This window comes from Pleurodeles waltl, chromosome 5 (genome assembly GCF_031143425.1).
Source record: "Pleurodeles waltl isolate 20211129_DDA chromosome 5, aPleWal1.hap1.20221129, whole genome shotgun sequence".
Lineage (NCBI taxonomy): Eukaryota > Metazoa > Chordata > Amphibia > Caudata > Salamandridae > Pleurodeles > Pleurodeles waltl.
The window spans coordinates 1,731,093,921-1,731,119,127 of NC_090444.1; the positions used below are offsets into that span (position 1 = coordinate 1,731,093,921).

General features: G+C 42.1%; 1 protein-coding gene across 2 annotated transcripts in view; it reads left to right on the plus strand.

Annotated features, from left to right (window-relative positions):
• Positions 1-257: 257 nt before the first annotated feature.
• Positions 258-25,207, plus strand: part of LOC138296715 (cytochrome P450 2K1-like) — a 271,693-nt gene continuing 246,743 nt past the window's right edge. For both annotated transcript variants that reach the window (XM_069236115.1, XM_069236113.1), the window contains exon 1: positions 258-519. In XM_069236115.1, coding sequence (XP_069092216.1) covers positions 334-519 — 186 coding nt within the window. In that variant the 5' untranslated portion in view covers positions 258-333. The remainder of the gene's footprint in view (positions 520-25,207) is intronic.

Genomic DNA, 25,207 nt, shown 5'->3' on the forward strand with positions numbered 1-25,207 from the left:
GTGCCAACTAATTACAACTAAACCCATGTATACAAAGTGCATCATTAATGATTAATAAAAATCACCCTTTCTCGCTAGCCTCAGAGCAATAACCAAACACCACTGCTCTTCAACCTAAAGATGATTTCCCAAGGCCACGAGCTGTTTGTTAATGTTAATAAACCCTCCCCTTAAACAGGAGGCAGCTGGTAAGGCACACGAATAGAATATCGGGAGGAGGAGTAAAAGAGGGATGTGGCCTAACGTGGTGATGAAAACTGTTCAAGCATTCCTTTTCTTAGTAGCGCGCGGTTTCCCTGCCGCTGCTATTGTTGCTCCAGCTACACGTGTAAGATGTATTTTCCCGATCCCGTTGTCGCATTGCTGCTGAGTGTTTTAACTGTCGTTTTTCTAATAACCGTCATAAACGGACGACAGAACGACAAATACAGCAACTTTCCTCCCGGACCGAGGCCGCTGCCGCTCATCGGTAACCTGCACATCTTCAACCTGAGGAGACCTTACCTAACCTTACTCGAGGTGAGCACAGGGTGCACTTGTTAATGCAACAGCACGTGGAAATAGTTCTGCTTTGTTTAAATATACCGCTTTTTTTGTTTTTGTTTTTTAGAGAATCTTAGTGTGTTTGAGTTGAAATAATTAATACCCCTGGGTGAACCACGTACCCAGGGAATCGAGCATTCAAAATGAGACTCAACGCCTTCCATCACCTCCCACTGTGGAGAGTCTAAAAACGAAAACAATACTTGTTTAGATAGTGTAGACAGGGCACACGCCCTAAACAAGCATTGGCAAAGCAGTCGGTTTCGCCTAGGCAAAATCTATTGGCTTTGTCATTTTCTTTTTTATATGTTGGATCGAATAGGCACCAAAAATCTAAGGTGAGCCGCACCCATGCAGGAATCCGTCCTTGAAACAACTGGTAGGGTGGCTCCAAGGGGATTATGTGGGCACACACCACCTATAAGATGCAGGCACGGCTCCTCTGTTTGAGTGCAGGCGTTGCGCCCCCCCACCCCCATCCCTACCCCTGCACCAACCGCTGCAAATCCTTTTACATGGAAAGGATAATAAACTGTTTAATATTCTTTCCATGTGAAAGGGGTGGGACATTGGGGATGACGAGCTGAGGGCGGTCCACTGTGCACTCCCCTCAGAGTGCATGTGTGTTTGGCCGGCCGTCTCAGGCACAGAGTCCATGGGTTTTCCAAGAAGGCTTAACTGAGGCAATAATAGATAACACTAATGCTCTATTTGTGATAGTGTGGTCGAGTAGTAAGGCTTACCAGAGGGTAGTGTTAAGCATTTGTTGTACACACACACAAGAAATAAGTGAAAACACACACTCAGTGACTTACCTCCAGGCTAGTAGGTGTTTATATTGAAACATATTATTTTGTTAATTTATTTCTAAAACCACAAGATTCATTTAGCAGGTAAGTACATCAAATGAAAGATACTTTTTAAAAAATATATTTTTATTCTTATCATACAATACAGGGTGGTCAACCAATATCAATTACGCCACTATGTAGCAAAGATTATAGGTAACAAGTTCTCATCTGTAGCAGGTAAGAAAGCATCATGTGAATATACTGGTGGCATCTTAATCATCTGTTGTCATAAAGAGAGACACATAGAGACTGGAGGACCCATATGTTTTCAATATAACAATCAATCAACACCTGTTAAACCGCCCCATCACGAGTCAGTGTCTCCAATCAGTTATGATACATTACAATGTAATCAAATGACATCTATCTTAGTGTGGTCTCTAAGTAGGGATAAGGGGGGATAAAACATACCTTATGCTACAACAAAAAAAACTGCTTGGTGTGTAGGAAGTAGGACGTCGGGTACTCTCAACCATGGCAACTGCAACACGTCAGCCACAGGCCTATATACGCGTTTACGATAAGCGAGAGTAGATGGGTGGTAAGCAGCCCAGGATCCATGTCTCCCAATTGAGTGTTAGAGCACATCTGGCATCTGTTCTCAGGGTGGTCCAACACCAAAGTTCCGCAATGATCTCAGGGATCCTTGTAAGGCCGGCTGGAGCATCGCTGACATGCAGAGGGTGGGGCCCGGGATTGGAAAGGAACATCCATACAATACAGAGTATGGGGACGGGTCATACAGCAGCAGTGTATACAATAAGTGCATCCACCGTTAGTAGGGGCGCTCTGGTGATGTCCCTCCTCCAATCTGGTGTTTGCTCAATTTATCTTCTACTTTCCCTAAATAGTTATCCCAAAGTTTTACCTCTCCGCCTCCCCGTGAATACGCCTATCCCTTTCTAATGCATTAGCCTCTGCCGTGGTCCAACGTAGCACCGTTTGAAGCCAGTCCCGTACTTCAGGACGTTGTGGTGCCTTCCATGACATAGCGATCAGACGTTTAAACAGTGCAAAGGCAAGATCAACAAATTTCAGATAATATTTGGTCCGTTTATTCCTTCTAGTCGCCCCCAATAAACAAAGGAGGGGATCTAATGTGAGGGGCACGTCTATGATATCAGATACATGTTGTGTGACATGCATCCAAATGCTGCGTATCTCTGGGCATTCCAATTTCATATGTAGGAAGGTGGCATCGTCGGGGGCACGCTGGCGAGGTTCCTGGAAACATGCGGTGAAGACGATGAGGGGACAAATACGTTTGGTGGGCATAATTGAAATGTGTAAATTGCAGTCTGGCATTACGTGAAACATATCTCACCCGTTCTAACGCCATTGTCCACTGTTGGTCTGTCAATTCAATACCTAATCCCTTATCCCACCTTGCTTTGCTACAAGGATGTGGCGCAGTCAGAGTTTCCCTTAGCAGGAGATATAAATAGGATACTGCTTTCTTTTCCCGACTTCGTGTTAACATATAATGGAGTCCAGGGTGTATTGCCGGTTCCAGGGGGCCTACTTGCCATATTTGCTTCACGACGGCATGTAAAGCTGCGTGTGCAAGAAGCTGTCCAGGATCTAAATGAAATGCTGCGCTGGAATCTGTAAAGGAACGCAACCTCCCCTCTTCGCAAAGATCGCCTATGTGCAACAACCCACCATCTTGCCATGTGCGGAAATCATATACCTGTGTGAGATCATATACCTGGGTATTTCCCATAATGGGAGTTTAGGAGAATAGGGGAGCGGCTTTCACGCTGTTGGAGATATCAAGTCCAAACTGACCTTGCAGTAACAGTCCTGTGCCCGTTTTACAGTCATCTCGTCCGAGGATACATCGTAGCACCCCTGTTTCTAGGGCCCAATGTAACTTCTCCCCTTTGTGCCACTTTAACGCCACCCATGACGTAGCATAGGCATCTTATGCATTCTCAACCTTGTAAATCTGGGAATGTGTCATATTCCCTGAGGCTCCATGGGTGTTGCATGGGAACACCCAAAGCAACACCCAGAGTTATGCGTGAAATGGGGCCATATATTCAGGGCCATGAAAAGCCTTGTAAGGTGGCTTTGCATGGCCTTGTTAATATGGGCTGGCACACTGTGCTACAGGAACGTTAAAAAAATTATGCTCCGGTGGCGCAGTGTGCCGCTAGGTCCTTGTAAATAAGGCCCAATACTTTAAACATTTCCCTCATTGTCTAAGAGTCACATCACCCACTGGCCAATGAATTCTACCACAGTGGCACATAACCCATAGCTCACCAAAACACTCTCAGGACCTGTGGAAGAACAGGCGAGGGCAAGACCTGCTATTTGAGATGTGTGAAGAGACCTGAAGGGCTGGACCTGCTTCCAATTGAACCCAAGATTAAAAAGGCAACTTCAGGTGTCCTTTGGCTAACCTCCTGTGAGACTACGTTGACACAAAAAGCTGCAGTAGGCATTTTTCCGTAAGTGGTTAGCTGACCAGTAGCAACAGAACCGGACTTTGCAGGTTGCCTCTGGTGGAGTGAGTTCTGGTCCATAAATACTGTCCCTGAGGTCCTGAAAGTGTTAGAAGCAACCATGAGGAGCTGCTTCAGAAACTGTCAAGAGTTGTGACTTAGGACATTTTTGGACATCCGAGTTCCCTGGAGTATCAGTGGGACTTCGCAGAAAGGTATCTGATTTCAAAGCAACTTCATCAGATACACCTTTAGGCTTGTCTTGCTGGAGGAGTTTGAGCCACATAAAAAACTAAGGAGTAAATGTATGAAATAGTAAAATAGTGCTACCTGTTTGCAAGTTTGTGTGACTCAGAAATAGGTAATTGCAAAAATGATTGTAAGAAGTTGTTTGGGTTGTATTTGCGATTTGTTATTTATTTGGATCGCTATTTAGGGAATTGAAAATAACGAATACCTAAATAATGAATCGCCTCACAAACAGCGAATGATACATATGCCCCCACTTTTACATCACATCCAGGAAGCAGTTCAACAGTGAACATTGGAGAGGACTGTTGCTTTGAGACTTGCTGAGAACCCACTCTCAGTCTCCCTAAAGGCTTGCTATCCACCTCTAGAGATCACGTTTGAACATCAACAAGTAGACTGTGGGCAGAAAACAAAAATTTTAGTTTTCAGAAAATGAAATGGAGAGCCTTACAGTGAGGTGTGTAGCTCACCATGATGAACTATTTGGCAAAAAAAAGAAAAATATGGAAGGCAATGCAATAAAAAATAAATGCAGTGGAAGTCACATAGAGGTCTAATAAGGAGACCTAAGATCCAGACTAAAGGAGAATGTTGGGTCCCAGCTAATTGAGGCCAGAGGAAATGGACGAGCCCCACCCCACTGTCAAGTGCAGCAGGAAGTGCAGTGTTGCACTCCCTACCGCACTTGAGGAACTTGTTGAAACTGCATCGGAGCCATAGGCAGTAGAAGGCAGTGGAAGTCTTCAGAACTTTGGTTACTTCTGAGATTCCAGGTATCTCTGAAGTAAGTGTACTATAAGATTCTAATCACCATACCAAATATGTATTAGGCACTGAACATTAGCACATGATAGTGAAAATGTGTGTATATCAGACACCAAATTCATATGATGTGTGGTCCACACTAAATGCCAGTGTAATTAAAATATCCTTGCACATGAACAGTGCATCATGGGATATGTAGTGCATTCAAAAAAGGCTGCTGCAATGTTCCAATATACAGTAAATAATACTAATAATTCCATTCTTGAGCAAATATCCTTGCCCATGGTACTGATGTTTCTGAAGGTGAGGCTCTTGAGGATATTCCAATGTAAGAGGAAGAGCCACTTATTGATGAATGCAAATACACAATTTCACAATTGACACCAGTGTGCACCACAGTGCAAGTGCAGTCACAGCCATCCAATGTATTGGGTGCAGGAAGAACTCTGAGACTGACCCATGAAACTTTTGTCAGGCCACAAGTACAGTGGAGCAGACTTGGACGTTACACTCACCATGTTTCCACTAATCCATCTCCTGCAAACCTTAAAAGTGGTGACATCTCACAAATTGTTATGGTGTTGGGTGGATTGGAGGCATTGATGCTGAAAGCTTAATGCCTGCTACACAGGGAAATAAAACAGACTAATAAGAAATTTGCCAACATTGAGAATAGCATGGCAACAGGATTGGAGAAGACTGCAACAAAGTTAGCTTATATACAACAGCACATTAATTGCAAGAGTGATAATCTTACAGAAGCTGTGAAGACCCTATGTCTAGATGCCAATGACGACCCTATGTCTAGATGCCAATGCAGACCATGTACATGGATTGAAGGGATCGATGCTGAAAGTTCAGCGCCTACAGCAAAGGAAAATAAAGCAGAATAATATCAAACTTATTAATATTAAGAATAACACAGCAGCAGTTTTGGAGAAAACACTGGCTTTGAAAATGGGGCATCCTGGGCCATAGCCCACCAGACCTTCTTCTCCTATTCTTAGAGGATGTGGCTTAACAGCCAGAGCTGCCGACTTTGGATCTGGGGAACTAGGTTCAAGTCTCGGCTACGGCTCAACATCCTCTGATTCTGGGCAAATCATTAACTCTCCCTGTGCCTACCAAAAAATAAATGTTTCCTTGTGTAACTTAACTGGTGCTCATGTAAAGCACTCCAATACCTTTGGGTTGAGTTTATGGCATATAAAAACTGCATAAAAAAAGAAGGGTTACTGGAACCGTTTCCTCAAACTCTATCCTGGGACCTGTATAGGTCACTGGAGACCCCCTCACTCTGCTGGGGGGAATATGAACCACCTTTCTCAGAATCACACAACCACATACCTTCTCAGGCACTCTGGTATTAATCCAGATGTCTTCCTCCTTTGCAAGGTCCCTGCGGTCAGTGCGCTTGCGGTCAACCAGGTGTTGGCGCAACTCTATGAAACAGTTATTGAGCATGTGTTTGCTCAAAATTAGATATTATAGCCCCTCATAATTACTCATGTGTCTCCCTGTCAACCATCTATTCAATGCCTTATTGAAGAAGTCCAGAAAACGTACTCAAGATTGGCCAGAGTTTGACTGTCCCTAAATCTTATGAGACCAAACTTTGAATAAGTTCTGCATTCATTGGGGTGTAGGACGCCGGGTCAGCCACCTCCAAAGCCATCTGGGTAACCTTCCCAATAGCTTGCATGTGCCTCTACAGACTAGCCCCCCAAAAACTCCTCTGGGACCCTATGCATTGCTAGGGCTATCATATAGTTTGCTAACAAACCACCTATCAATAACATCCCCTACTTCAAAGATGGACACCAAATCTTTGAGTATGTGGACCTTTCTGTCTCCACTGGACATGTTGCTGTTTCATCCTCCTTATCATCTTCCTGTGCTGCAACTTGCACTATTAAGGCCTCCCCTAGGCTCAGAGTGCTACCTTATACTCCAACTTTGGAGAGCTCTTGGCTGGTTCCATTCCATATTGTAGCTTTTAAGGTTGTCAAGATTCAACTCCATCTTTGCAGACAAGAGTAACAGGTGAAAACAATGTCAGGTGGGAATTACGTTTGGAAAAATAAAAATATGGGCAATCAAGGAGAATTTCAATAAGTGGAATATGGTATCAGTCATTCAAATGGGATTTTAGTGTTACACAAATCACTGTATAGCAAACACAAATACTGAATCTCCCAATGAGGACCTATTCTAGAAATGTGGTTGTTGGTTGTGGCCTGGCAAGCCCTTTTCACGTTACAGCCACAATCCTTGTGAGGGTGAGCCAGAAAAAAAGTCACTAAATTAACCTGTGCTTAACCATCTGGTAGCTTGACACAAAAGCAGTCATCCTTAACTTGAGGGAAATGTGTAAAGTATTTATGGAGCACACAAATAGCATAAAGTAAAAACAAAACACAAGAAAAGTTCCATTTTGGAAATATAGAGTGTATTTGAATAATTTATTTGATGCTGAAACGACAAAAATCTAACCAGAAGAACTGGATATGCAATTATAAAGATTTATAGCACCTAAAGCACTACTCGTTAGCTGGTCTCGCGAGTCTGGGTGAAAGACAGAAGTTTAGGCTGACTGAGATGGAGCATGGGCCTGATACAGGGACCAGGTCACTCCACTGTAAAAGGTACCCTCTAAAGTCCAGCGCAAAGAGTTCGTTCATAGTGGAGTAGGCCACAAGGAGAAGGGAGAGCATCTCGGATGGTTGTCCCTGTAGTACGAAAAGCCAGATGATCATCCTGGATTGTCATCACTGTAGTGCACAGATCCTGTCCGGAGTCTGGAGTTTGTGATATGGGTCAACTCAACGTGGGCTGTTAATGCTATAGTGCAGATCTGGCATCGACGGTCGTTGCTGTGGGTCGATGTTGCACAAAGAGTTGCATTCACCCGTGCTTCCCATTTGCAGTTAGCACGGGCAGCAAACTAGGTGTGAAGAGACCTGGTTGCCATAAGAAAGAACCCAAAACCTTAGGATTTTTAATTGTCTTCAAGGAGCTTAATTGATGCCACACATAGGGTCCAGAATCTGGGAGGCACATCTTGGGGATCAGGAACTCGGCTCATCAGAGACAAGCAAGTCTAGCAGGTCAAGTGCAGCAGGTCAGCTGAGCAGTTGCAGGAAGACAGCTAGGGCTTGTCTCCCTGTAACTCAGAATAGGAGCTCAGGAAGCTGACCTGTGGAGTCACTCCAGCCTGAGATGAAGTGTGCAGGTCCAGACTTTATTCAATTCTGGGTCTGAGGGTAGTATTTTATACCTGGTTGAAGTGTGAGTATTTTCCTCTTACAGATTTATCTGAAATTTTCTGCCTCCCTGCCCTGGTCCCAGTGTTTGTCGGGGCACAATAGGCTAGTGTGAAGTTTTGTTTGAGTGTGCTGAGCCAGTGCCTTTGAACTGCAAGTGTGATGACATCACCCCACCAACCACCCTGTCAGGATGTCCCATCTTGCCAACCCCCAAGCCCTCTTTTGTGATATTGTCTGAAACTAATAAACAAAGGCCATCTAAACCTAGTCATGTGACCCAGGATACAGGCTGCAGGCACCAAATGGTCAGGACCATAAAATGCCAACTTTCTAAAAGTGACATTTTCCAAATTGTGACTAAAAGACTGAGCTTACTATTAAGACAGGCTTTAAATTAAGTCCTAGAGACACTAAACATACATTATCACAATGTAATAAGGTAAACCCATGTTATTGTATGGGTATGGGAGCAGTAAGGCTTGCAATAGTGAAACTAATTTGAGAGATTTTTGCTACCAGAATATGTAAAACAAAAAAGTGTATGTCCAACTTTTTGAATAGAATGCACCCTGCCATGTAGGTGGCCTACTCTGGGGGTGACTTGTATGTATATAAAAAGAAAGTTTTGGCCTGGAAAAAAGTGTATTTTGTCAGGTAAACATAGCAGTTTAAAACTGCACACAAAGGCTGCAATGGCAAGCCAGAAACATGTTTTCAAAGGATACTGAAGTGGTGGCACAGTAGGAGCTGTAGGCCTGCTAGTAGTATTGAGTTTATAGGTCCTGGGGACCTGCAGCACCACATTACTAGGGACATAGAAGAAAATTAAATGTGCCATTTCAGGTGTAAGCCACTTTTACCATTTTTGACGGGAGAGCTCAAGCACTTTAGCACTGGTTAGCAGTGGTAATGTGTAAAGAGTCCTAAAGCCAACAAAAACTCCTCAAAATAGGAGGCGACTCCAGAGAAGGCCAGACCCAATAGATGTTTTCACAGCCCTTAGCCAATGCTGCTTCCTCAATGGAGGATTGAGCTTTGGGACCTGCTGTCCTCTCCCAAGTCGTGGAAGTCTTCTCGACCAAGATCTTTCTGCAGTAGCACCCCAGATCCTCAAGGGAAAAGACCTCCTTGGTCTGAGTCTCTTGCTGGGTGCCTCATCACCCTGTAAGAGTCTGTGGTGCATTTCTCAGAGCACGTACAGCTAAAAGCTCTCCCTTCAGGGTTCCGGGAATGTCTTCTTTCTTCCAGAGAGAGTAAGTAAGCCAGTGTCATTGCAGCTGAAGTCGAGATCCAACATATTTCAAGAAGTAGAAGTCCAACATTGTTCCCTCCAGGCAGTTGCGTCAGCAAACTGTGTATTGATATTTCCCTTTCTACGGTTCTTCTCTTCTCAAAGACTCTGCCCTGTGCAGGGGTTTAAAAGTAGAGATGGAGAATTCTAGAAAATGGACATCCCTACCCAATCCACAGATGCCACACCACCCCTCCATTCCTGGCTGACATTTCCTGGAAGCAGTCCTTAGGCTGGCTCACCTGCCTCCACAATATTCTAAGAAATTTCAAGATGTCAGAATCAACCAGGGCTGTGAACGTCGTTTCCTCTGATACTCGCTTCTCTGACAAAACTGGTGTCTTGTCTCTAGGACTTCAATTGGAACCCACCATGCATGTTACTGGTGCCAGGGTTCCTAAAGGATATATTTGTTTTTGGATTACCAATTACAATATAAAGCTTTTATAGCCATTACTCATCTGCGACAGAGTTACCTGTGTGCAGATGCCATGCTGAGCATTCTTCTTAGATCAGCCCACAGTTGTGTGCACATACATGTGTACACAAGTTCAAGCATTATCAGCGCTGAGCCTTTTGATAAGTGGTGTGCAAAATCTGTGTAATTTGTTTTTGTGTAATTAGGTGGAATTACGCATAACTACACAAAATGCAAATCCATTATTTCATGTTGTATTTTAACACAAAATGCGTTCTCATGCCAATTTTTGAACAAGGACACATTTACTCTAACAAAATAGTGTAAAAAAACACAAATGCATGGTGAACAACAGCACTCTGTTTCTGTTGTTCCGAGGCATTTGGTGTGCTTTTTCACCATGAATGGTGCATTTGACATAAGTACACGTACTGGCATAATAGTGTGATTTTGGGAAAGTCACGTAACAAGAATATCACAAATTTCCCAAAAGTATGAAACTAATGCTGCCATAATTAAAATTTCACCCAGGCCTACTCTGGCCTCATCTGTGCAGCAAAGGCCTTATTTAAAAGGTAGGCACTGGTGCTCGTAGCTCAAATCCGTTTTAATAGAAGCTTACAAGCTCCATTATGGAAGCTCACTGCAGAGATTCAAAAGGCAGTAGCTCCAAAAATCTAAAATGTTGGGTGGGGGTTATCTGTCAGAACCCTCTCCCCTACACTCAGTATGCTATTACTTGTTCAGATTTGCCATATCACTCAGAAATTATTATTGAACAAAGGAGATCATGTGCAAGGTTTAGCCCACATTGTCTCAAGTTTTCAGTTGTCTGATACAATTATTATTTTTGTGACACGCAAAATGCAAATACAGCAGCACACTTGATTTTCATTGCTAGAAAGTATTTATAGAATGGTGATAACCCACCCCTCCGTGGCATCTGACATCTGTGGGTATGAGAATAGACTTTATGTCAAATCTACTGTTTCTGGAAGACAAAGGAATTCGATGCCGTAGATCTTCCCTTGGATGATTCCATCCAGGTATGAAGGTCCCTTTTTGGAAGACCCAGCTCAGGGGCTCCACCTCTTCCACACTGAGATCCAAGACCTCCAGTCAATCCCTACTGTAGTTATAATGACAACCTTATGTCAGCCACATGTACAGCAATGTTATCACAGATCTGTTGCCAGCAGAAGCCTAACATATTTATACATACAAGGACTGTTACGGACTGCCACATTTGGGCTTCTTGGAGGTAGAGGGCCTTATTTAAAGGAATGAAACATCCACAAAAAGTGGCAGATCTACAGTCTGCAATATTTAGTGTGCCATTTCCATTAGTTCACTCATAATACAGTGGTTAGACATCCACCAGTTTTCGTCAGATGTCATGCATCTTTCCACATCTAACAAGGCCTTGAAGTTCTGTTGCTAGAACATAACGGCAGAAAAAATCGCACCACAATTTTGTTTCACTACTGTATGCTTTTATTTATGATCTGAAAAATTACCACTTTATCAGGTCCTGTTACATATCTGAAACCAAAATATGCATAAGAAAATCATCAAGAGATTATAAGTTGTACAACAGTGGCTATGTTGATTATACGGTTAAATTCTACATGTCTGTTCATTATATCACTTTCTGTGTATCATATTCCTTAAGATTCTGCAATCCATTCTTGAGGAATGCAGGCACCCAGTGCCCTACAGTTACTCAGTAGCTCCTTGGGTCAATGTTTGGACACAAACAGAAATCACAGCTGGAAAAAAGCCACATTGTGCAGCAGAGAGAGCAGCATGATTTACTGTCTGTACTCTCTCAGTTATGATTGTTTTGTGTTTTGTATTGTTGGGTGTCTGTCTTTTGGGGTTTAATTGCATTTAGTGGTAGTTGTTTTTTTGGGGGGTACTCAGTTAGTGTTGTGGTCATATATTTTTTGGGGAAGGCAATATCTGTTAAGGGAAGAGCAAAGAACATGAATGTCCAGGAGTTTGGAGGTTTCATGTGGCTTGTTTTTTATTACCTGCCAAACATGATAGCGGGTGATGGAAGGGTAATACAGGGGTACCCGACCAAGGATCGAACCGGTAGCAGAAGGTGCAGAAACATATGCAACAAATGTTTGAGTTTGAGCGGATGATCTACCAACTGAAACATCGCTGGGCGGGTGTGGTGAGCTGTGAAAGTGACCTTTTGCACTATCTTGCCATCGAAGGTGGTGGAGAAGTTTGAAATTACACCTATTTTGCTGATAACTTACCTCTTTGTCAATTGCCTACAAATGTTTTGGGTTCATACTTTAAGTGCATTACAAATAAGGCCCTCTGCATTTTGAAGCAGGGCAGCGCCGAAATACTTCTTGCTGCACTGTCCTTAGTCAAAATGTAAAGGGCAAGAATGTGCTATATATACAATTCCTGTCATTATCCCTTGTGCAAGTGCAGAATGGACTGCCATGCACCAATACAGGCCCCCTTCCACAATAGTGCAAGGCTGTCTGCGTTGTGGGGATGATTGTGTTTGTGTAGAAAGGGACACTTTCCTGCACATAAACAATCACAGAAGGCATTTTCCTCTTACTATTTGTGCTGCGGCACGAAGCGCACATAGAAAAGTAATAAACCGTGAGAAATTAAGGTATTTCTCCTCATAGCTCATTCCTTATGCCTCCCCTGCGGAGGCATACGCTTTTGATGTATTCCCAGGTTTCCAGTACCTTGTAAGTGTGGGAATGTGTCAAAATATGTAGGTGTTGGGGGGCGGAGTCTGGCTGCCGTCTGAAATGGCCGCCTCAACGTAGAGCTCCGAGGCTCGAGGGGAGAAGGATTACCCAAACAGTTGTCAAAAAGCCACCTTGGAGTCAGAATGAAAGGAAATATACATGTGATAACAGCAACATAACTCTGAAGTTATTTTCGAAGTAAGAAATGGCAGTTGAAATTGAGTTCTTAATTGAAGCCCTGAAGCCAGCTACAAATCACCTGAACAGGGCCCCTCAGCTGAGCAAAGAACAACACTTTCTGTCAGGACACAGAGTCAGCTGCTGAAGAGATAAGGTGCTTTCTTGTTTAAACAGCACCGGGAATTAAATAACTGTTGACCTTTGGTTGAACTCTCCACACAGCACAGGGAAGCCTCTGACAAGTCTCAACTCTGAGGTATTTTCTCTTCACTTAACTGTTCAGACTTCTTACTTGAATATGTGAGCACAGGATTTTCTTGTCAGCAGAGTGTGTGGAGCAAATGCAGTTCGGAAAGTGAGTGTTGTACACCATTTCTGCAGCTGAGAGAGTCTGTGAAAGTTACTCATTCTGTCATGAAATACAGCCAGTTTCTTAACAGATAAGTGGAATTCCCTTTCTTGAAAGTTGAAGGGCTGCTGTCAGGGAAATATTTGGACTTTCACTTCTGAGGTATTTCTCTTCATTTGACAGTTTAGAGTCTGCTACGCAATTAAGTAAATGCTGGAATTCCTATCAGCAGAGGGTGTAAAGCGAATCTGGATAGACCGGCAAAACATGTGAGCTATTTCTGATGCACTGATTCTCAGGGACACCTGTCTGAAAGCATTCAGTCATTATTTTTTTAAATTATAGACGTCTGTGGCAAAGACTAATTGTGTCAGGAAACACAGCCAGCTGCTGGTGAGATAAGTGAAAAGGCTGCTGTAAGAGAAGCCTCTGACAACTCTCAACTCTGAGGTATTTCTCTTCACTTAAACTGTTCAGGATCCATTACGTGATTATGTAAGCGCAGGAATTTCTTGTCTACAGGTGTGTGGCGTAAGTACAGTTTGGCAAGTGAGTGTTGTACACCATTCCTACAGCTGACAGAGTTTGTGAAAATTAGTCATTCTATCAGGAAACACAGACAGCTTCTGAAGAGATATGTGAAATTCCTTTCCTTGAATGTCGAAAGGCAGCTGTATGAGAAGCATATATACGTTCACTTCTGAGATATTTTTCTAAATTTGACAATTCAGATTCTACTACAAAATTACATAAACACCGAAATTCCTATCAGCAGAGGGGGTAAGTGAAGTTGGGTAGGCAGGCGAAAACTGTACAACATTTCTCATGCACTGTTTCTCAGCGACACCTGCTTGAAAACATAAAGCCATAATTTTAAAATCCCAGATGTCTGTCACCATTTACAGTGTTAATATCTACCTACTTTGTGAGCCAATTAGATATCATATTTGATTACTAAGCTGTACTTATTTATTGTCTTCTCTAACATTTAAATATAACAGTTTGGCCAGTGGCAAATCTAATAGAAAGCCTTTGTTTACACAAGTAGTAGGGAACACTGTACCTCCAGGCACGTCTACTATTGTCCCACAAGACATTGCTTCTATGGACCTTATTTTAAAAGAGATCTCTGCCGTGGGGCAAAGATTGGGATCTATGGATGTAAACATTTCAGATCTCGCAACAGAAATGAAGACAATACGGATGGATCTAAACTGTTTTCATACCAAAGTGGAAATTTTAGATCAAAGAACCACTTTTTTTAGAAATTAGATAATGCAGAGTACTGGGGTCCGGATATCTGGCACCTAAAACAAAAAGTTATAAATTTGGAAGACAGGGCCCAAAGAAATAACATTCGTTTTTATGGAATTCCAGAAAAAATGGAAGTCAATAATGATGTGAAGAACTTGCTACTAACTTTAATACCGCGGCTACTGAACATATCTTTTGAGCATCCCCTTGAGTTGCAGAGAGCTCACAGAATTCGATCGAGAACTTCAACTTCAACTCTTGAATCTAGACCTAGATCGATTATAGCATGCCTCTTACGCCATGAACAGGTCCGCCAAATATTAACAGCTGCCCGTAAACATGGTCCGTATGACTTGGAAGGCCATAAAGTATTTATTGCTGCAGACTTCTCCACTGAAACCAATGCCAAACTAAAAGTGTTCCTGCAACTTAGGCCAAGACTTCGCAGATGGGATATCAAATATGGGGGGTCATTCTGACCCTGGCGGTCATTGACCGCCAGGGTCAACGACCGTGGGAGCACCGCCAACAGGCTGGCGGTGCTCCCAAGGGCATTCTGACCGCAGCGGTACCGCCGCGGTCAGAAACGGAAAACCGGCGGTCTCCCGCCGGTTTTCCGCTGCCCTGAGGAATCCTCCATGGCGGCGCAGCTTGCTGCGCCGCCATGGGGATTCCGACCCCCTCACCGCCATCCTGTTCCTGGCGGTTTTGACCGCCAGGAACAGGATGGCGGTGAGGGGTGTCGTGGGGCCAATGGCATGGGCACTGCAGGGGCCCCCGTAAGAGGGCCCCTAAAAGATTTTCAGTGTCTGCCATGCAGACACTGAAAGTCGCGACGGGTGCTACTGCATCCGTCGCACCCTTCCCACTCCGCCGGCTCCATTTGGAGCCGGCTTCCTTGTGGGAAGGGGTTTCCCGCTGGGCTGGCAGGCGGCGTAGCGGTATTCTGTTGGGGGAACTTTGGCGGGCTCCGCCGCCCGCCAAAGTTAGAATCACCCCCATGGTCTTTTAGAACCTGCCACACTGTGGATCACAATGGATGGGAACTCAAGATATTACACAGAGCCTGAGGATCGGGTACGCTTCCTGGATAGTTTGGATGACCAACATATGGACTCAACGCCACTGGACAAAACATCTATGAATAGTCCGCTTCAATTACAGAAAGATCCACGAAGCCATCGCACCGGTAGATTACACGTCCGTACCTTTTAAGAAACAGTTTGACAGAGCTAAAGCAGTCCACTGCGTAAAGTCACTCACACAGGAAAATCCCAGAGACAAATCGAGATCACCTCTAAAGTCACCCACGTCTTTTAATAAAGTAACTGATGCTCAACCTTCCACTATCACTTCTTCCAGCTAGATGAGTATATTTATACATGCTATGTATTATTATAATGTTATTAGTGTTTTACTACAATTATTAATTCTGATGGATATGATTTATTTCCTATCCTCATTTATTGCTGTTCAATAACCATGTACATTTCCTACTGTGTTTGTATTTGCAGATTTTCTCTTGGATAGATTTTATAACTCCATGGAGTGTTTTTTCTTATAATTTATTTACCATGAGTGGTTTTCCTTTCCTCCCCTCCAGAGTCTGGGTTTCGAACTGAGGTTTAGACCCACCGACGAAAGATACATATTATTTGATCTGCAGTGTTCTTTTACATTCTAGCACTTAGAACAGTGTACTTACACTATTTAGAGTTTAGTGTTAACAATATTTTATGATTATAGTTCCACATATTGGTTTCAGGTTTACTATACTCCAGATAGTTTTTTTTTTTTCCTCCAGTAAGTTCTCATTATCACATTACCATATAATTTATCTACTTCCTTTTCCATTTTTTTTAGCATTTTGACTCTGTTTCACACAGTACAAATATACTCTAACATTTTTAGTCATCATCATGACAACAAGTCCTATGCAAATTGTCTCTCTCAATGTCAATGGCTTTACTAATTACATTAAAAGGAAGAAAATTCTTTCCAATTTAGCCTCCAAACATACTGACATTGCTCTCATCCAAGAGACTCATCTATCTGATATAGAATCAGAAAAAATAAAACGAGATTGGGTAGGCCAGATTCTTTACAGCTGCAAATCCCCTTCTCACATATCAGGAGATGCTACATCCCACACTACTACTAGGAAAAGTGGTGTAGCCATTTTAATACGGAAAACACTGCAATGCCAAATACTTCAGTCATGGTCAGATGAGGATGGTAGATTTGTTTTAGCGAAGCTTAAAGTTGGTAACAATATATTAGGAGTGGGTTCCATATATGCCCCTGTTGGGACTAAAGCCCCCTTTTTCCTTCATCTAAATAGAATTCTAACAGAAATGGGAATTTCCGGAATAGTTTTGGGAGGCGATTGGAATCTTGCACCAGATGTGATCTTAGACAGAACAGGTCCCCTGGACACAACTCATGGTAGAGATAGAGCCATACTGGGAGACATTAGAGAAGATCATGGTTTGATCGATATCTGGCGTTTACTACATCCATCAGATAAGGGGTTTACATATCACTCAACAGTACATGATTCCCATTCTAGAATAGATTACTTCCTTATTTCACATTCTATTACACCACAAGTACTAGATTGTGATATTTTAGAAATCACGCTCATATCAGTCTCCAGCTTGATTGGGGTCTGAAACGCCCTTGTAGGAAACCATGGCGATTAAACATATCGCGCTACAAACTACCGGCAGAAAAGTCACAATTACAATCACATTTGACTACTTATATGAAAGATAACAAAGGATCAGTTTCTTCTCCACAAATCTTATGGGCAGCCGCAAAAGCCACTATTAGGGGGGAAATTATGAGGGATTCTGCCATAACAAATAAACGCAGAATAGAACAACAGGCCATTTTGGAAAATGATATCAAAACACTGACACATACTAATTTTAGTAATCCAACTGAAGCTTCCAGATGCAGATTGGAAAAAGCTAAGATGGAACTTAATACACTATATACTTCCAAAGCAGAATATATGCTATATAGACTTAAGGCTCGCAATTATGAACAAGGAGAAAAAACAGGCCGTTTACTAGCGGCACGATTAAAACAGCGAGAAGCTATGACAGCTATTCCAGCTATATATAACCCTGAGGGTAAACTAATAACTGAGACTCAAGCAATAGCTAATACGTTTGCAGATTATTATACCAAGTTATATAGTTCAGAAGTTGATGAGGAACTCCTCAAAGAACAGGAATTCTTTGATAAAATAACACTCCCCTGTCTCAATGAGCAGGACCGGCTCATACTGACTGGCGAAATAACAAAGGATGAAATTGCGCAAGCAATCTCCAGTCTCCCATACAATAAAGCACCGGGAGAAGATGGTTTTCCTGGGGAATTTTACCGTTGGGTAAAACCAGAAGCAATAGATGCCTTTTATGAGGTTTATAAAGAAGCAGAGGAAACTGGTAGTCTCTCCTCACTCTCAAATAAAGCTATCATAACTGTCCTTCCCAAACCTGAGAAAGATCCATTATACTGCAGTAACTATCGTCCGATATCTCTTCTGAATACAGATTCAAAGCTATTAGCCACCATTCTTGCCAAAAGACTCAAACAAGTTATCACTAAACTCATACATAATTCTCAAGTTGGATTCATTCCAGGCAGAAACTCTCGTAGCCATCTCCGCACTTTGGCTCACATACTTTGGTTTTCTAAGGATGCTGGAGAAGAGCAGAGTAGCATTATCCTTAGATGCCAAAAAGGCCTTTGACTGCATTGAATGGAGTTATATGTTCCGTACATTGCATAGGTTGGGATTAGGTGATGATTTTATCTCTAAGGTTAAATGGTTATACAAGACACCATCTGCACAAGTGAATTGTGGGGGTTTCCTTTCAAAAACTTTTTTAGTGCAAAGAGGTACCCGCCAGGGTTGCCCTTTATCGCCCCTCTTATTTCTTCTTGCACTTGAACCACTGGCTGCAGCAATAAGACAGTGTTCACAAATAGCAGGCATTCCTACACCAGCAGGCATCTCAAAACTACTTCTATACGCGGATGACATATTACTCACACTTACAGATCTACCTACTTCACTCTCGGCACTCATGTCTACTGTTTCTCACTTTTCAAACATTTCTGGATACAAAGTCAATTGGAATAAGAGTGAAGCTCTCCCATTGTCCCGGGGCACAACAAAAGCAGCTATCTTAGGCTACAATTTTCAATGGAAAGCGGATCGCCTGAAGTATCTAGGTATTTATATCAACACTGGTTTAGAACGTATGATTCAAGATAACTTAGATCCTCTCATTGCTAAAACGAAGTCAGAATATGAAAAATGGTCCCATCTTAACCTGTCCTTTTGGGGTAGAGTCCAGCCAGTGAAAATGATTATAGTGCCTTGTTTCACATATGTTTTAGGTATGTTACCTTTGACAGTTAAAATATCAATACTGCGAGACATTGACAAAGGTATTAAAACCTTTATTTGGGGATCTCTGAGACCTAGACTCAAAATCTCCAAACTGATTGCTCACAGGCGATCTGGTGGCCTTAGTTTACCATGCATTGAACATTACTATACAGCCCTCCATTTATCTCAATTGGTTTATCTTTGGCCAATACAGGATGACCCCCCACTATGGGTTCTTATTGAAAAGCAATCTTTACAGGTATCTTCAGGTTTGCAAATGTTTTATACTCATAAATCGCCTGCTTTACAAAGTTCTAGCCCTATTATTCAGTCTATGCTTAAGATTTGGATACACTCCCACAAACTCCTTAAAAGTAATCCGAGGCTACATAATAAGGCTCCCATATGGCATAACGCTGATATTAGAATAGGGAAACAGACAATTTCCTGGGATACATGGGCGAGAGCAGGTATTCTAATGCTGGATCATTTATTCACTTTAGAAGGCGAGCTTAAAACCTTTACGATGCTTCAGATAGAATTTCAACTCCCTAGCTCTCAAAAGGGGAAGAACTTACAATTGAAACAAGCTCTACTTAGTAGACTAGGAGGAAATTGAAAGGAGCGGTCTCTGGATTTTATAATCTCATTGTGCATAAACTACATTCATCACCATTACTAGCACAACTCCACGTCAAATGGCAAGGATTACTTAACGTAGCGTATTCCAATGATGGCTGGACGGATGTTGTTATGAACATGGATAAAGGAATCAGAGAGGCAAGAATGAAATTAACTTTTTTCAAAATTCTGCATAATTGGTACTGGTCACCACAAAAACTCAAGGCAGCAGGTTTACTACACCATTCTACCTGTTGGAGGTGTCCTCATGAGGACTGTGATATCCTACACATTTTATTTCGATGTCCAGTTTTGACGGAATATTGGTCTTCTATAACTTCCTCTATACACAGAGCTATACATGTGCCCATTCCTTTAAGAGAAAAATTAGTTAAATTACATGATGTTACTGATCTCCCAAATCTAACAAACCATACAAGAAGATTGATTGCTATTGCACTCACTGTAGCAAAAATTTGTATATTACGACATTGGAGAACACCACAACGTCCTACACATGATGAATGGCTTATTGAAATATATAACATGGCATCATATGAAAAGCTGATTTACAGATTGCAAGATAATGTTGGGATTTTCATCAAAATTTGGAAACCCTTTCTAGCTAATACATATTCTATTAATATTCCCACGTAAACGTTTTCTCATTCTTTGTCTCCTATCTTTATTAAGACATTTTTATTATTGTTTTGAGTCATGCTGTTATTAAGACAATTGACATCTCACCCATTAACACTGTTATTTTAAGTAGGACTTACTGTTCACCAATTCAACACAGTTGAATTGGCAGGAATATCTGCATTTGAAATGTTATATATGTGGATTTGCATGATATTACTATCTCGACTGTCTTCTAACAACCTATAATATATGGTTTAATACATATTGCATAATTCTTTCTTTCCATATTTTCTGTTATAGGTCTACTTCTAAGAGTTAATGCACAGTTGGATGCCTTATAAATAATCTCATATATTGCATTTATTGATATATGTATAATGTTTTTTTGTTTGTTTTTTTGTGTTTAGAAATCTGAGAAGTTAATATTTCATAATATTTTTCATATATGGCCATAATTTGATGTATTGTTTCTCTATTTAACACAGTCTGTATTTTGACATGTACTTCTCAATAAACATATACAAAAAAAAGTGAAAAAAATAAAATAAAATATGTAGGTGTTGCATGGGAACACCCACCACAACACAAATGTAATATGTCTTTGATGCAAAGTGAAGCAAGTCAGCAAAATGGGCTGCTTTGCCTTACTCCATGTGTACAAAGCCATGAAAAACAACACAAAGGGGCTTTGCGTGGCCTTGGAGCTATGGGCCTGCAGCCTGCGCTGTTGGTGCATCAAATAATTTACACACAAGCTGCTTTTAATAATAACATGTGTTTGCACAAAATATTCATTCTGCTGAACACATAGTAGGAGAATACCACCTCCACTGATTGTTTTTGTGCAGGAAGGTGTCCCCTTAAAATAAACCCCTAATTGTATCAAACTCAGGTGCCACCAATCCACACATGACAAAGCATTTGAAGCTCCTCCCTCATGTTGTGTAATTTAGCATACTCATTGGTGGGCACATGAATATATTGTTGCACTGTCTTCTTGTCCTCATGCCAAGGTGAATCTGATCGGAGGCATGTCTGCAGAGCATTGTAATGCAACATAAAATTGCCCAATGAACCCTCAGAATGTGTTGCACATAATTCTCTTCATTATTTATATTAATCAGGATCACACGTGGGAAAATAATAGCTATTTAAACCACAGGACACCTGCACAGATGAGATGTAGAGCATGCATGCACGCATCCTTTATATGGATGTTTCGAGTAGCAATGTGCAGCAAGATGACCTTTATATCTGACATGTAGGGACAGACATTAGGCTATGTAGTGGGGCACTTGCAGTTACATCAGCTGCATGTTATGAATCCTGACATACTGCACCTTGGAATTTAAAGACTTTAATATAGAGTATGTGTCTGTCCTGTCTGTGTGATGTGAGTTGTGTATCCACCCTCTATTCTGAGATGGCATACCTGGCACATGTGAATTCTATGTAGCAATGTGTGCAGACATGTTGTTGCATTAACAGGTAACCAATGTCGTCACACAACATAGCTACTTTGCGGACATTACTCATCTTACTTTTGCTGATGCCAAGGGAATCCATGCCATTGCAGGGTACAGAAGGGACACTAATGATCAAATGGGATCTGTACCATACCTTGGTCACACAAGACCATTTTTCCAAAGCCTACTTTGTACTCATCACATCCTATCTAGATGTTCTGGGATGATGAATTAAACACAACATAGTTTTATGTGGCAGGGTACTTTGTCGTCATTACATTTTTAGAAGGCAAACATTATGTGGAAGCATGCTCACTATTGGCCAACTTAGATCCTAGAGACTCCTGGACTGGCAGTATTTAATTTGGCTTCCACAGGCAACATGGCCACCTAGCAGAAAAGGCAACACTACATCCAGATGGAACACTTCAGTTGCATCTGACTTGTTGCCAAAGAATTTAAGGCAGTAAAGAGGAGATATGCTGAGCATGTTGCCTCTGGAAAATGGTGCATCAGCACTGATGCACCCATTACAAAGAATAAGCCAAATAATCCAGGGAGGATAGTGCAGACCAGGGGGGATGAACAGAATCCATTGCCAGCACCTCACATAGCCAGCCAACTGGACCAGCATTGCCACCAGCTAAAAATACAGGCCAGGTGAGTTCTTTTGAACAAATGATTCTGAAAGATGTTTCTGATCTTACGCCAGGGTAGCTGGACTTGAATACAAAATGGATTACGTGCTCCAGCTATTGCATGAAATCAAGCAGGTTGTAAAAAAAAAACGTCTCCACCATAAGACTCACATTCGTACCCTTCCGCTGTAGCTAGTTTTTATAGTTGATATTTTTATCATGGATTAGTGTAGGTTTAGTTAGTGTAGGTTTAATTTCATAGTTTACAGATTGGGTGGGTACAATTGTAGCAGGGCAAGTGTGTGGTGGGATATTCAGGTGGGGGTTTGATGTGTTCCAAATGTGTTTTTAAAAAAAATCTATAAAAAGATTCCCAAAAATATATATATTTGTTTAGGCTTTTAGGTGTAGATAGTTTTTGTATGCATGTAGTGTATGTTGTTACTGTTCGTAGTTGTGTTGTAAGATGTTTAACCTGTCGTGTTATATGTTTGAAGTAAGTTAAGTTAAGCTATTTTTAGATGTTTTAGGATGTTAGTGTAGGCAAGATAGCTAAGTTTCGAATAGGTATAGTGTAATTTCAGTAGGTTAAGTTAGTGTAGGTTAGATAGAATCTGTTCAATTTTACATAAATACTACTTTGAATCAACATAAGAGTCTGGCTTATGTTTTCTGTGTAGGTGTTAGTGTATGTGCCTACGTAATGGTACCTGCATGCCTGTGGATTTCTTTGCATTGGTTTTTAGATGTGGGACTTGGTAAAATGCATATGGAGAGGACTCTGTCAGGTTCTACATGGAATTCATTTATGATTGGTGAAAAATTGGTGCTATGTAAATGACACTGTTAATGTGAAAGTTGAGACAATCCAAACCATGTTTTTTACTTCATTTCTGTGTGTGTGTGTGTGTGTGTGTTTTGGGCGAAATGCATTGTGTGTTACTTTGATTGTGAACCATTATCAACTATCTGGGCACTCCATGGTTACACACTGTTTGGCAGGACATTACTCACGGGAGCTTCCCTCACTTGCTTGTCACAGCAGTGTAGTTTGTATCCTAGTGTCCATGGATAGGGTCCCCACCAGGACTGTGGCTTATTTCACCCTCTACAATGACATCATGTAACCGGTTTCAGTTCATGCTTGGGAGCTTGGGTGACTACCAACTGTTCTGCAGACACATAGGCTTAACCTAATCAAATTCCCTAAGATGATGGTGCTTTGTCCATGGCACCATCACACCTGTGTTCCTTTGGAGAGTTAGTTGAATTTTTGTGACTCGCACAATACCCCAGGTTCTATGTACTACATACTCCTACAGATATACAACACACAGATTTGAATATGTACATTTATGTACATATGCAACATTGTTTCAATCACCGCCACAGTTGTTGCAGCAACTCCTAACTATTTTTTTTGCCATCAAATGTCCAGACAGAGTGAATCCATGGGTGAAACCCTGCATGTGTCATGGGGAGTAGAGGAGAGTTTCAGTTATGAGATTTAACAAATTGTCATTCGGGAAGACCAACTTGACAGTACAGACATGATCGACGTCAACAGATGGAACAACAAGGAGGGATGAGGTTATGAGGTTTACTGGCATAATTATGAGCACTGGGCAAAGGAGAAAGTGACATCTTGGCATATAAAACTGTTATCTTGAAATTATCCACTGGAAACAGCTGAAGCCCATATCTTCATCCTCTGATGTGTTTGTTTATTCCTGTGAGCGTGGTGCTGTAGGGGCTAGAGGTGAGGGCAAGGGAGGCACACTCACATTAGGGGCAGAAGATGTGGCTCCACAGTCCACAGAAGCATTTCTCTCTGCCAAGTGGTGAGGCAGAAATGCACTGCGAATGTCCTGTTGGTTTGCCAACAGAGTTCCAAAGTCACGGTGGTAGGCACCAATAGTGATGATGTATGTGTCCTGCTTCTTCTCCATGGACTCCAGGATCTTACACATAACCTCCCCCTCCCCAGCTCTGTGGCAACCTTGCTGAAGCCACATTGGCAGGGCAGTTGTTCATGTCTTTGCCTCATGGCACCCAAGATATATCAGCCAGGAACTGTTGTAGTCCACAGAGCGGATTGTAGTTACCTGGTATAGCAGATGAGCTGTCCTTATTTGAACTGAGGCACCTATGGACTACCTTTTGAGTGCCCACCATGGTCTCTGTCCCCACCCACACCACATCTAGCATCTCCCGCTGGACTTCTACCACCTGACCTTCAAAAACTACGTGGGGATCCGTGGAATCAAAGGCTGGGGCTGGTGTAGAAAGTTGTGGTTGTGTGCTAGGTAGATCCTCTGGAGACCCCGCAACACATTTGGCACTTTGTGCAACCGGAGAAGTTGTGTCAAGGGAGCCCAGGATTTCCCAGAGGGTGTCTTGGTCAAGGGTGGGCAGACTCTCATCTCCAGCAAGGTCATCATCCTGGACAGGGAGTTGCTCAGGAGGTGTAGGTACCTCCTCTGCAATTTGAGAGAGCAATATTAAGGATGTCCTTTGTGAGTTATTGCCCTGGCTAAACTGTTTGACTATCTGACTCTGTATTCTTTGACTTTATAAACAACATTTTTGTATAGAATGTATTTTACACAGAGTCTTGGTGTACACGTTGCACAGTAATTGGCTTTCAAATGACAGAATGTCAGCATTACCAATACAACCACTGTGTGACCAGGCAAAGTTTTATGCTCATGTAACATTATTACACAGGTCAATGGGCCTGCTATGCCTGGACATTTTTGAATACATCTTGTCTACATCTGTCAAGTTGATTTGCATTTGTTGACAGGATGCCTAGAGTGATTGCGTTCAGATATGTTGATCCCACTGCTGTTCTGATTACAAATATTCCCCAGGTTGGCTGCATTCCCTGTGGCAGTATTCCTCCCACTGCTCCTTTGCATGTGATGTGGCTATGCTCATGATGTTGTTATGATCCAGCAATCTGGGTATCACACTGTACACTATGAGACTCTGCCTTGTTGTCCTGACTACCATGCACATCATGTATTAATGTGTTCAGGAACTGAATTTGTTACACTAATCCTGCACAACACTGCACAC